At 42.0% G+C, this 13,970-nt stretch overlaps 3 protein-coding genes across 4 annotated transcripts in view; 1 reads left to right on the top strand and 2 right to left on the bottom strand.

The window, feature by feature from the left end:
- The window catches only part of LOC110488115 (lysophosphatidylcholine acyltransferase 1), a 34,365-nt gene extending 31,507 nt beyond the window's left edge, over positions 1-2,858 (bottom strand). Inside the window, exons 1-2 of one of the 2 annotated variants that reach the window (XM_021560141.2) lie at positions 2,791-2,858; positions 2,273-2,394 (exon numbers count right to left, since the gene is read on the bottom strand). In XM_021560141.2, coding sequence (XP_021415816.1) covers positions 2,273-2,394; positions 2,791-2,809 — 141 coding nt within the window. In that variant the 5' untranslated portion in view covers positions 2,810-2,858. Of the gene's footprint in view, positions 1-2,272; positions 2,395-2,494; positions 2,648-2,790 lie in introns of those variants that run through there. The other variant, XM_021560140.2, reaches the window with a different exon arrangement.
- A 5,287-nt stretch (positions 2,859-8,145) lies between these two features.
- On the bottom strand, positions 8,146-11,738 carry mrpl36 (mitochondrial ribosomal protein L36). Its single transcript, XM_021560134.2, has 2 exons — positions 11,575-11,738; positions 8,146-8,649 (listed from the first exon to the last, which is right to left on the bottom strand). The coding sequence occupies exon 2, from the start codon at positions 8,629-8,631 to the stop codon at positions 8,254-8,256; it is 378 nt and encodes a 125-aa protein (XP_021415809.1). The 5' UTR covers positions 8,632-8,649; positions 11,575-11,738; the 3' UTR covers positions 8,146-8,253.
- On the top strand, positions 11,711-13,612 carry ndufs6 (NADH:ubiquinone oxidoreductase subunit S6). The gene is made up of 4 exons (XM_021560133.2): positions 11,711-12,133; positions 12,576-12,629; positions 13,174-13,296; positions 13,465-13,612. The coding sequence occupies exons 1-4, from the start codon at positions 11,990-11,992 to the stop codon at positions 13,531-13,533; spliced, it is 390 nt and encodes a 129-aa protein (XP_021415808.1). The 5' UTR covers positions 11,711-11,989; the 3' UTR covers positions 13,534-13,612.
- The last annotated feature ends 358 nt before the right edge of the window (positions 13,613-13,970 follow it).

Genomic DNA, 13,970 nt, shown 5'->3' with positions numbered 1-13,970 from the left:
AGGTCTAATGTAAGGACTCATATAGGTCTAATGTAAGGACTCATATAGGTCTAATGTAAGGACTCATATAGGTCTAATGTAAGGACTCATATAGGTCTAATGTAAGGACTCATATAGGTCTAATGTAAGGACTCATATAGGTCTAATGTAAGGATTCCTATAGGCCTAATGTAAGGATTCCTATAGGCCTAATGTAAGGACTCATATAGGTCTAATGTAAGGACTCATATAGGTCTAATGTAAGGACTCATATAGGTCTAATGTAAGGACTCATATAGGTCTAATGTAAGGATTCCTATAGGCCTAATGTAAGGATTCATATAGGCCTAATGTAAGCCTAAACTATCAAAAATATTACATTCTGTTTGGTGCTTAATGTTTTTTAAAGTGGGAGTAGTGTGTATGGGTTTGTGGACGAGAGAGTGGTGTGTGTTTATGAGAGGGAGACAAAGTGAATGTGTAAGGGAGTGTGTGGTAACTGAAGAGTAAAGAAGGTTTTATGCAGTTTTCCCAATTGCCACAATGACACGCCACATTATGCACGCATATTCCTCCAGCCAAGTCACAGGTAGGCCTTTGCAAATATGAGCAAAGTAGCCATTCTATTCAGCGTTATTATACAGTGTGAAGTTAAATTCAATATATGTTGCATTGAGTAGAAGTATGAATACAGCCCCACGGTGGAGGTGGCATATTACCCATAAAACCTAGCGGTCAAACGGGGAAATGGTTCCAATCGTTTTTCCACCCTTCATTTTCCCATGGGGAATTTTAGAAACACTTCAAATAAAGGCTGTGCCTCGTGTCGGCTTGATGATGTTTTAATAACCATGGAAATCTCTCTCGTACAAGGCGACTTATCAATATAGTCGGCTCTACTTACTCTGACAGGACCATGCTATTTAGCATCAAAGTAGACATTGTGTAAGACTACAAATCCCTGCAAGCTCCTTCACGTCATCTCTAGAGGACACCTTCGCTAACAGGTATTGTGTCAATTTAAAACTTCCTACTTGACCTGGTATTGTATCGTTAGTAAAATGCTGGTATCGTGACAACACTACAGGAGGGTAGCTCTCCAGGAACAGGGTGGGAGAGCCCTGCTGTACAGTATATGGCGGAGAGTGACTGGGACACACCCTAGTCCTGGGGCTGTGTGAGAGCCGAGAGACCAAGGAAACAGGAACGGGACATACCACATTTCCTGCACTTATAGGAAGAACGCCTGGTATACTTTCTAATGTTATTGTAATGAAAGTCAGTTACATTTCTCTCACTCCTCAAAATACTAACTAGCTACACACATTAGCTAGAATGTTACGGTCAGGAAATGGAACACTTGGTGCAAATAAGGAAGATCATTTTCTGAACGATGCCATATGCTACAGCGATTCTGTCCTTTGCAGCATGGTCTCATAGTGACAACTGCATGTCCAAGCCCCATGGCTGTGTTTAGAAGGCTAAACAGAGAGCATGGGGACAACTGTGTGTGTGGTCTTGTTTTTCTATCCAATGAGGCCAAAGGCCATTTTAAACTTAAGGGTTAGGTTTAGGGTTAGGTGTAGAGATTAAGGTTAGGGGAAATAGGATTTTGAATATAAAAAAACAAAAAGTAGAACTCCGTGAGGATATAAGAATGTGTGTGTAATCAAATTGTTTTGGGGCATACACAGTTTAGCAGGTGTTATGCAGATGCAGCGAAATGCTTCTGTTTATTAACGTTATTTCCTATCAATCAATGAGATAGAGAAAGAATGTGTGTGTGACCCAGATCTATTCAAAAGCCACAGTAGGCAACCCCCCCCTTTAACAGTGAACGCTGTCCAGTCATTTAGGACAACAGTTTTACAGTTGACTGCTATTATTGGACGTGGAAATCCAATGCCAACGTTTGACATGCAAATGATGAAAATCAATATCACCAATTCAATAGCTACAAAACGTTGGCTCTGGTATTTTGTAAATAAACTCTTCTTTATTTGATCAAATCACCATAAAATTACAGCATATGTTTAGATTTGAGTTGAGTCCCTAAATGTAGCTTATGGTCGAGATATACCAATTATTCTAGCAACATGCAACAACAAGCTTAAAAGGCACGGAAAACTTGGTGGGCGGAGAAAAATCAAGTACCTACTAGTAGCTAGCCTGCTAGTACCTACTGTAGAACATAGTAATGTTAACTGTCTAGCTAACAGGCGAAATAAAACACCAACACATAATTTGAATGTTCATTAGATACGATGTCATGAAAAGTTGAACGGTTGCTTACCCTGATTTTCTCCAAGGGAGTGAATCGTAACTCGTGAACGAAAGGATTTCTGAACGGGGGAGGCAAGTCCGACCCATCTTCATTCTCCGAGGAATGATGCTGCTTATTTGGCAACTTCATAACTGAAAACAAATAAACAAACAGTTATCAGTTAGCAACAGGTTCTCTTCCACAATAAACAGGCAATGCTTCTTTGAAATCGACTATGTAGGCTAGCTACACCGTGCTGATCTGTCGGCTCGAGGACCATCAATTCGTTCTCGTCTGTGAGGGAGATGACGTATGTGTGGTGAGCAACAATACTGGAATCGGTTGTTTGCCTTAAATAAAAGTTCTCCAAGTTCCCCATCTAGTTGGACTAGATGCTAAACAGGTTTGGGATGTTGCTATATAGGATCAACTGAAGACAATAATTAGTTAATTTGACAAAAGTAAAAAATCAGTTGAAATCGCACTGTGATGTATTAGACATCAGAATTGAATTGGAGGCATACTTATATTGCAATGTATAGTCTTACCTATGGCTCTTGGGTCCATGAAATGGGCTATCAGCCTACTCAGTGACACTCAGAACACATCTGTGAAGAGCATATAGGTGAGGCTGTACGTTAAAATATGAATGGTGATTTTCCCACAATTAAAGTCCCACAATAACAGTTGTGACACTAATATGTGTGTGTGGGGGGGGGGGGGGGGACACTCATGATGAGTTCCCTTTTTTTGTGGCACCCACCCCCATCAAAGTTGCCCATCCTTGGTCTTGTCCAATTGTGGAATGATTCCACTATTTTAACCGTTTACATGTTTCAATTGGGACTTTTATTCTGAAGGCAAACCGCCGATTCCACTATTGTTGTTCACAGCACACTGGTAGGGAGATGTGGGGCGGTGAAGGGAGGATGGCTAATTTGAGCATGCAGGGACTGCGCACGCGTATTAAGGAGTCCCTTTTTCTGAGCTGAGATCCTTTTAACACTTTTTTTGTACAGTGGTGCCACAAATTCAGCACACATGCCACACACAGACACAGGCACACACACAGACACAGGCACACACACATCGATAACTGATATGTGTCTTTGAGAAGTGCCAGATACCTTTGAGTGTGTGTGTACGAATATGTGTGTGAAGTTGCAGTGCTTCCTCTCTCACCTGATCCACCAATAAATGTGTTACTCCGTGCAGATTAGTCTCATTGACTAGACGTAACATAGTAAACATAAATCTGGGACACTCAAATTACCATAATATATTATGTTAGGTATGGTCACATAAGAGAGAAGGTTACTTGAGGCAAAAAGGATAGGAGGGTGGTTGGTCGGAGGGGTGAGCGTATAACGGAAACATCTAGCAAAGCAAAGTTTGCATGTTCGAATCTCATCACAGACAACTTGAGCTTTTTAGCTACTTTGCAATTACATAGCATACAATTAGCCACAACAAATTGTAATTCCTAACACACCATACGTTTTGCAAAATAGTAACATATTGTACCATTTGTAAATCTGTAACATATTGTATGAATTGCAATTCATAATATATCATAGGGAATAGATGATGGACAGCCACAAATGAATACTTAACAAACACAGACAAAATAATATGAAATGCTCTGAGACCATGTTTCTCAGTTTGAAGTCTTTGGGTCTCTCTTGTTTTAGCCTGGTCTCATAGACTAGACGTAACATAGTAAAAGTACACTCAAATTACACTGAACAAAAATATAAATGCAACATGTAAAGTGTTGGTCTCATGTTTCATGAGCTGGGATAAAAGATCCCAGAAACGTTCCATATGCACAAAAAGCTTAGTTCTCTCAAATTTTGTGCAGAAATTTGTTTACATCACTGTTGTGAGAATTTCTCCTTTGCCAGGATAGTCATCCACCTGACAGGCGTGTTATATCCAGAAGTTGATTAAACAGCATGATCATTCAACAGGTTCACCTGCTGCTGGGGACAATAAAAGACCATTCTATAATGTGCAGTTTTGTCACACAACAATGCCAAGATTTGAGGGAGCGTGCAGTAGGCATGCTGACTGCAGGAATGTACACCAGAGCAGGTGCCAGATAATTGAATGTTCTCTACCATAAGCTGCCTCCAACATTGTTTTAGAGAATTTGGCCGTGTATCCAACCGGCCTCACAATCGCAGACAACATGCAAACACGCCAGCCCAGGACCTCCACATCTGGTATTCTTCAGCTGCGGGATCGTGACTACTAGACCAGCCACCTGGACAGCTGATGAAACTCTGGGTTTGCATAACCAAAGAATTTCTGCACTAACTGTCAGAAACCGTCTCAGGCAAGCTTATCTGCGTGCTCGTCTGTGCAAATGCTCACCTTCGATGGCCACTGGCACGCTGGAGAAGTGTGCTCTTCACGGATGAATCCCGGTTTCAACTGTCCCGGGCAGATGGCAGACAGCTTGTATGGCATCGTGTGGGGAAGTGGTTTGCTGATGTCAGCGCTGTGAGAATGTATTATTATTGTTCATTCAGTATGGATGTCATAATAATTTGGGATGATTTTCATTGAAAGTTCTCTCTCTATCAGGACAGGAGAGGCCCTGCCAGAGAAACAACAGCAGGGTCAACAGTTAAAGAATAATTCCCAGTAAATTAAAATAATGAATCACACACTGACAAGGTGGTTCCTATGTGACTGTGACCAGAAGCTTGATTTACGTACATGCCAGTCCACAAAGTCAACCACGAGGTCAATATTATTTATACTACTGACTGCCAGGCTTGGAAACCCATGCACTTCACCCACACACACCCACACACACCCACGTTATGTTCTTCTTTCCTCGTGGGGACATAAAATGAATTTCCATTCAAATTCCTATTTTCCCTAACCCTTTCCCTAACCCCACAACCTAAATCTAAATCCTAAACCTAACACTAACCTCTTACTCAAACCCTACCCTTAACCCTAATTGTAACCCTAACCCTAACCCCTAAGCTTAAAATAGCCTTTGTCCTCATGGGGATGTGGGAAATGTTGTTTTACTGTCCCTGTGAGGAATTTAGGTCCCCACAAGGATAGAAGAACCAACCCACCAGATTTCTCCACTTCGAGTCACACAGTAGTACTGAAAGAGATAGCTAGGTGGCTATTGCACTTGCCAAGATTGTTGTTTAATGAAAAATATCTCAAAGTAGACAATCCGGTTTCCAGAGCTCAGGTGATCCGTCAATACTGCACTATGTGCATTTCAAATGTTACTGTGTGTCTTTGTCCTACAGAGAATGCTCTGCACAAAAAAAGTAATCCTGGATTCATAACTGGAAAAACATTTTGTAAATTAAGATCTAACACCTCCCTCTTCAAATGGAAATACAACTTATGACAAGGCTTATTGATAACCTCAGCATATATTTTTATTCACCAAACATCAGACTCTAGCTAGCACTAACTGTAACAAGGGCATGACTATCTGGTTTGCATAGATCGGGGATGTGCCCGGGTGCCCCCCACACCCATTTTAGTGGCCCCCCTAGTGAAAGCTAAAACAAAACATTTAAGTTTTAAAGTTCATTTCTTGCAATTCTACACATAGTTTTTTTCACCATGGGGTGGAGGGGTGATTTTGCAATTGTCTAACTCATTCAATTTCATTTTGCCATGGGGCGCATATTTTCTTTTGCAGTTTTACAGCTAAATGTTTGCCATGTTTAATATGATAATCAATGGGCCTCGGGCGGTAAAGCAACCATGGCTGCTAGACTAACTTACCAATGGAAGAAAAAAACATGGGCAAGGCTAATTAGGCCTTTCCTGCAGTCATTGACCAAAAGCCTCTTTGGCCTCATGGGTGGAATGTTATTCATATATTTTCCATTTTTAAAAACCTGACCAATTCAGTGTTTCTATGTCAAATAGTTTTGTTATATTTCAGTCTTCTGTGAAGTATATAAAGTGTAATATTGTGATCCAAACTCACAATTGAATACATTTCAACTCTATATCTGACATTCATTTCAATATCTGACATGGTACAGGTGTCTTCTTTTTCTAAGCTCATAACCATGTGTGTGAGGTGTACACTTTGTTTCTAAGTGGATTTGTTTAAGACTACCAAGAATCACTCTGTGTGACCCCGATTTAGCCCACTGCAATTAAAGGTACTGCTGACGCACAACCAAATTTCGAAATTGCACCTTGTGTATTCTACTATTCTAACTCTCAACAGTAAGTTGAGACCCCGACTGAGACCCCCCCCCCCCAAAAAAATACTGTATATATATATATATATTTCTTTGGTGTGCGGGCCTACAAAATGGGGGCCACCAGTTGCCCATCCCTAGCATACATAATACAGGATGTGGCTAAACGTCTCACTGCTGCAATCAGTCAAAATGAGAAGCTTTATTCCACTTTCAAATGTAGCCTATATGTTGGATAATTGCTTGAATCTAAATTACATGTCAGCATGGATACACATGGTTTTTATACAGCTCACAAAAAGCAGTGAGTAGTTAAATAATTACATTGAGTCCAGGAATAGAAATGATTGGTACAGAGGAAAGCAATAGGCAAATTAGACCCTGGATATTTGATCTTCCTAATGACCTCCATGGCAACCAAAAACTTGGTAGCGTTAATAGTTCTCCTAATTATTAAGCTCTATCGAACCTTTCGATCCTCATTGAAAGGGCATAATCTTGGAGAATAAGGCAGAGGAAAGTGTGTGTCCTTGATGCATATTGTTTGAAGATATTTATGGCATGATTTTCTAGGGTTCTGTGAACTGACGTTTTGGCGCCATAGTGTGGTGATGGACAGCACTTGAACAGTGGACATAAAAAATGCATTTGCTGGGGTTTATTAATTATGGAAGCCGTTTAAGAACCAAACGAAGCAAACAGAGTTAAACAAGTTTCTATTGGACAAATTCTGGTAGGTCCATTCCCATTTCGTTCCAATTAAGAAATGTTTTGTAACAGAAACGGTGTAATGAATACACCACTAGCTTATTGCTACCCTCACATTGTCTCCTAGCTATGGATGAGGATTGGAACAAGGCAAATAGAGAACTACTCCTGATTCCTCATATCACATAAATGAGGTTCAGGAGACCAAATGGCTCTCTATTAGATCAGCATCATTTAGTCCCTAAATAATGAATGGGTGCATTAGCTCTTAGCGACTATTAGCAGAGTAGCTAGCTCTCATAGTAGCAAAATGTTCTCCATTGAGGTAATAGTGCATTTAGGCTGCCAGCTGTACATGTATCAGAATAGTTTCTTCTCTACTGTGTAGATTTCAAAGGTATAACAGAAGGGCAGAATAGGACTTGTTGAGAAAGAGAGAAGACAGGGAGTTGGCGGTGAGAGAGAGAGAAGACAGGGAGTTGGCGGTGAGAGAGAGAGAAGACAGGGAGTTGGCGGTGAGAGAGAGAGAAGACAGGGAGTTGGCGGTGAGAGAGAGAGAAGACAGGGAGTTGGCGGTGAGAGAGAGAGAAGACAGGGAGTTGGCAGTGAGAGAGAGAGAAGACAGGGAGTTGGCGGTGAGAGAGAGAGAAGAAAGGGAGTTGGCGGTGAGAGAGAGAGAAGACAGGGAGTTGGCGGTGAGAGAGAGAGAAGACAGGGAGTTGGCGGTGAGAGAGAGAGAAGACAGGGAGTTGGCGGTGAGAGAGAGAGAAGACAGGGAGTTGGCGGTGAGAGAGAGAGAAGACAGGGAGTTGGCAGTGAGAGAGAGAGAAGACAGGGAGTTGGCGGTGAGAGAGAGAGAAGAAAGGGAGTTGGCGGTGAGAGAGAGAGAAGACAGGGAGTTGGCGGTGAGAGAGAGAGAAGACAGGGAGTTGGCGGTGAGAGAGAGAGAAGACAGGGAGGTGGTGGTGAGAGAGAGATAGGAAAAGGTGCATCTGTCAATCAGTCAAACACTTTAATGTGGCAATACAATACAAGTAACAAACAATTCACAGGGCCATACACAAATCATTATCATAACCCCTGCTCCTCTTCACCACCTCATCCCTGCCTTTGCTTGTGTCTGGGATGAGCCTTACAGAACACAAACAGACATCCCCGCCGCACCACAAAGAAGCAGTCTTTACAGCGGCGTTTCAGAGCACTCTTGGTTTTCATCCCTACAGCGGGCTGGAGGCAGGCCAGGTGCTGACACTGGCCCTGGAGGGCGACCCGGCCCTGGGAAGAAGATCCAGGGGAGAAGGCCAAGGGCTGGATGGGTCTACTTGGCGTCAGGAGCACTCTGACTGGGTAGGAGGTAAGGGAGGAAAGGCATCGGGAGATGATGGTGGTGGTGATAGGGTAGGATTGGCTGAGGGTGATCCGGGTCAGATGGCGGGTTAGGGAGCTGACGAGGTGGTTCAACAGGAGTGGAGCCATGCTGTCACCAACACCTGCCTGGAGAGAGAGAACAAACAAACAAACACACACACACACACACACACACACACACACAATATCTTTTTTTTAGGACGTATCTAGTTTAGTTTCATTTTTTTATTTTTACAGGGACAGTGCACATTAATCAACGTTTCAGTAAAAGTGCCGGTTTTAGCCAGCCGGCTAATTTTCAACCGCAGTCCCTGGGCAGGTTATTAAAAACAATTACAATATAGACAATAGCAGAATAGAACAAGCAAGACATAGCAACATAGGACAAGCAAGACATAGCATACAGACAGAGCAACATAGGACAAGCAAGACGTAGCATACAGACAGAGCAACATAGGACAAGCAAGACGTAGCATACAGACAGAGCAACATAAAACAAAAAGCAGCAAGACAAAATTCATAAAAGCAACAAAGTGTTTCCATACCTCACAAGCTACAGACAACAGACAATATGGAAAGCGGCAACACACAGCTAGGGACCATGTTCACAAATCTGATTGACCTTTAGCCATGTCTTCAGGCATTTTGTGAAAGTGTGATATGTGGTGCAGTTATGTGTGTCTGATGGCAGTGTATTCCAGACATGGGAAGCTCTCACAGAGAATGCAGATTTACTAAAGGTGCTTTTCCTTAGGGGAACTATACAGTCACCTCTCATGGCAGACCTTGTGGATCTGCTGCCAGATGTCTGGGTTTTCTGTTTAACAAAAATATTGAGTGGAGGGGGAGCCAGGCCATTAAGGATCTTGAATACAAGACATGCGTCGGTGTATTGCACAAGATTTTCCCAACTCAAGAACTCATGCTTTCTAAGAATGTGACAATGATGATGGCCATTGGGCTTCCTATCAAGCACTTTGAGAGCCTGTTTGTAGACAGACTGAATAGGTTTTAATGTTGTACAGCAAGCTTGGGCCCAACTAGTCAAGCAGTATGTTAAGTGGGGGAGTATCATAGATTTGAAGTACAGTTTTGCTACCTCTGTAGTCAAACAATATCGTATAAATCGGAAATTAGCTAGGTTGAATTTGGTTATTTGAATTACCTTTTTCACATGCTTTTTAAAAGAGAGGTTGGAATCAAGTATGATGCCAAGGTACTTAAAATCGGATACCACCTGGAGCTTCTCCCCTGACACATAGACATCTGGCTCAGTAGCATCTGTTGCCCTCTTTGTGAAGAACATGCAAACAGTTTTTTTCACATTGAGATGCAAACACGAGTCACTGAGCCACTTTGTAACCTGGACCATTACAGTAGTGAGTTCTTGTGCAGCTTGTTGTTTGCTCTTTGCATGCACATATATCACTGTATCTTCTGCATACATTTGAACTTCAGACCCAGTACAGACAGAAGGCAGATCATTAATGTACAGGCTGAACAGGAGGGGCCCCAGTATTGACCCTTGGTGCACGCCCACATCATAGCTACGAGTGGGCGACAGCTCATTGCTCACTCTGACACACTGAGTTCTGCCTTCAAGGTATGATTTCATCCATCTCAAGGCATCAGGGGAAAAGTTGAACTTGGACAATTTTGTGATGAGAATCTCATGGTTAACAGTATCAAAAGCCTTCCTTAGGTCCAGAAACACAGCCCCAACAGCACCCCCTTTGTCCATCTTGGACTTCACATTTTCCAGAAGAAAGCAGTTGGCCGTTTCTGTGGAGTGTTTCGCTCTGAAGCCAAACTGCATGGAGTGTAATGTGAAGGGGCTGTTGTTGAGGTGGGCAATCAGTTGTTCTGCTACACACTTTTCAACAACCTTTGACACCACAGGTAGTATACTAATGGGCCTGTAGTTACTCACGTCAGCAGGGTCACCTGATTTAAAGATGGCCGTTATTATGGCCGACTTCCATACCCTTGGAAACACCCCGAGACCAATAGATGTGTTGGTGACCTTAGTAATGGGGCCAATTAGTGACTTTTTGTAGTTTTTAAGAAAGGTAGAGTCCAGCCCAAACACATCTTTGGCTTTAGAGTTCTTTAGTGAGCTAATCACCTTGTTCACCTTTGACTCAGAAACCTCCCTTATGATGAAGACAGGTTGAGTGTCATTCACTAGCACTGAGCCCAAGAAACAAGTGGAGGGGTTCTGTGTCAGTGCCCTGACAGAGTTATTAAAGTAGGAATTGAAGGCTATTGCTATTTCGACTGCATCCTGTGTTAGATTGTTATTCACCATGATTTCTAGTCTTTTTGCAGTGTTACTATGGTCTTTCCCTGTTAACTTTTTTAGATTCTCCCATATCAATTTAGAATTTCCCTTTGCTTCACCAATTATGTTAATAAAAAAGTTTGCCTTGGCCTGTCTGATTTCTTTCATCACCTTATTTCTCAACATGGTAAACCTACGTCTGTCATGCTCTAATTTAGATTTTAGGGCTATTTTTAGAGCATAATCTCGTTCTTTCATCAATTTCCAGATTTCTCCATTTAGCCAAGGAAGAGTGCTCTTTTGGCCAGATTTGGATTTGATTTTCTTTAGGAAACCATTTATTGTAGTCTGGATTGTGGATAGAAAAACCTGACTATCAGCTTCCACGTCTGTATAGGACAAGAGATCATTCCAGTTTATTCCCTTAATCTCAATAGTTTAGTTGCTTTGTTCTTTCCATTCCTTCATTATCACTGATCTGACAGAACAAGCAATATGGTGGAAATCCATCCAGTCCTTTCAGCTGCTAGTGGTATTGAAGGAGTAGAGGCAATCAAAACAATGCAGATAGAAATATAATATGCAGTGTCTATTATGCTTTGCTTATCCTGGATATGTTATATATACTTTTTTTGCAGATTGTATCAGGCTATACAGTGCATGATTCATGCAGCATGGTGGATTCTGAAGGCCAGACGAGATCATCTTTCTACTGCTCATTTAGTACTTGATCCAAATAAATTTATGAATGTAACATAATATGCACCAACCTTTCAGTTATAAGAACGGGTTAGAGCTGGGAATAAACTCCAGGAAATGCACCGTTTAATCAAAGCAACACTGCCGAAGAAGGATTACTCTCGCACGGAGATATCGCTGCTTCCTGACTGTGACGTAAATGACTTTGAGAAAAGTCACAGCGCGTGCGCTGGGTCGTAGAACACCAATGGGGAGAATCTGTGCCCACTAAATACATTTTCTCGCTTTCATTTAAACTGTAACGCGTTGCATAATTGATTAACTACAAAGTATTTACAATAATCCATTCCTTAATGCAACAAGTATGTTACTGTTGGTTGCAAACGATTCGTGAATATTTTATGAAATTCACAGCACTAGGACCAGGCGGTCGTCTTTGGAGGTCGGAGAAGCTCCCTCATCTTGTGTATAGAATCCATTGTAAACATGGCTGCCGCTGTGCATCGGATTCTGTCCTTCAGTAGAAATGCTAAGGCGCTTGTATCGCCTTTGAAGACCTCGGCGGTTTCTCTACAGCGCTACAGTTTACAAGCGTCGACCACTGGAGAGCAAATTACCCACACCGGACAAGTAAGGCTCAAACGTTAGGTTGTGTGTGTTGGTTACCCCGAAAATATGTAGTTACTCGCTAGCTACCAAGCTAACGACACCTACTAGCACCACTAGCTAACGTTTGGCAAACGTGTCAGATGTTGGGGTTGTCAATTAAGATTTGACAGTTGGTTCAGCTTTGAATTGTGGTCACCAGCTAGATAGCTGCTCAACCACTAGTGGGGTAGTTAGGCGTTTATTCACGGTCAGTAAGTATTGGCACTTCTATCACCATAAAAGCTAGTAAGGGCAAAGGCAGATGACACTTTAGATAACTAGGTGGAGTGTCAGTTTACATAACTATTTTATTGATGGTTGTGAGATAACCTTACTGTGATCATGTATTGTATGTGTAGAATTTGATCAGCGATATCTGATTGTTCTGGAACATATCTATTACAGTGTCTGCATGTTGTTTCAGGTGTATGATGAAAATGATCCCAGGCGGGCCAGGTTCGTGGGCCGACAGAAAGAGGTAAAACGACATTGTCTGAAAGGGCCACAGTTGCCATGTGACTTAAATATATTATTTACTTTTTTTGCACACCAGTATTTCTACTTGCATCATCATCTGCACATTTATCACTCCAGTGTTAATTTGCTCAATTGTAATTACTTTGCTACTATGGCCTATTTATTGCCTTACCTCCATACTCCCATTTGCACACACTGTATATAGATTTTTCTATTCTGTTATTGACTGTACTTTTGTTTATCCTATGTGTAACTCTGTGTTGTTTTTTGTTGCACTGCTTTGCTTTATCTTGGCCAGGTCACAGTTGTAAATGAGAACTTTTTCTCAACTGGCCTACCTGTTTAAATAAAGGTGGGGGGAAAATGTAGAAGTTGAGTCCTATGATTCATACCACACTACCTGTTCAAGTAAGGCCTAGAGCCTCTTTACATTGCTCGGGAAAGTGGCCATTGATAGATTTACAATGCATATTTAGTATTCCACTGAGAGGGAATGTGGACTACAAAACAGAGTGTAAGCTACTGACGGTGCTGTGTGTTTCAAGGTGAACAAGAACTTTGCCATCAAGCTGGTGGCTGAAGAGCCAGTCAGTTGCATAGAGGCCAGAGTGGTGTCATGTGACGGTGGTGGAGGAGCACTGGGCCACCCAAAAGTCTACATCAACCTGGTAATGACGTCTGTAGTGCACATGTCCCTATAATGTACACTAGTTGGTGTAAAAGTCAGAACTCCTAAGCTGTGACTACATAACAAGCGCTTCACGCTACTTGGTGATTTGGTCTATTTTATGTGGTGTTCCATTGTGCTAATGTCTGTTTTCTGTCTGTTTCTCCAGGATAAAGAAACTAAAGTGGGCACATGTGGCTACTGTGGACTGCAGTTCAAGCAGACCCATCATCATTGAGATGCTTTCTCGGTCCTCTCTCTCTCTCTCTCTGTAGTCTGTCATTCTGGTTAATAAATTATATCTACTTTTCTCCTCAGTCTGTATCAGTTCCTATGATGTGGGCTCTATGCATATGGAAGCTTCATCAGTTGGTAAATGCCTAGTCTTGGCACCCAGACCCAAATCAAGGCTCCCATGAGAGACTAGTAAATGCCACAATATTCTTTCTAGATGGCTTGGTTCAAAATGTGTTGCATCTATTCCGCAAGTGATTGCAATGAGTTGTGTTTCTGGACCCTGCAGAAAATAATAATTGGGTAACTTTTCGATCTTACAGTTCCCTGTCTCACTGCCAGAGGGCAGCATTGGCTGACTTGTCAAAAGTGTTCATGCAATAGTAAATGATTCAGTGAAACAACAAGGTACAGGACAGACAGGGTGTTGTGGTTACTGTA

The sequence above is a fragment of the Oncorhynchus mykiss genome, chromosome 32, assembly GCF_013265735.2.
Source record: "Oncorhynchus mykiss isolate Arlee chromosome 32, USDA_OmykA_1.1, whole genome shotgun sequence".
NCBI classification, from domain to species: Eukaryota; Metazoa; Chordata; class Actinopteri; order Salmoniformes; family Salmonidae; genus Oncorhynchus; species Oncorhynchus mykiss.
The sequence above is the reverse complement of the archived record's forward strand: the minus strand, read 5'-3'. Positions and strand labels throughout refer to the sequence as shown.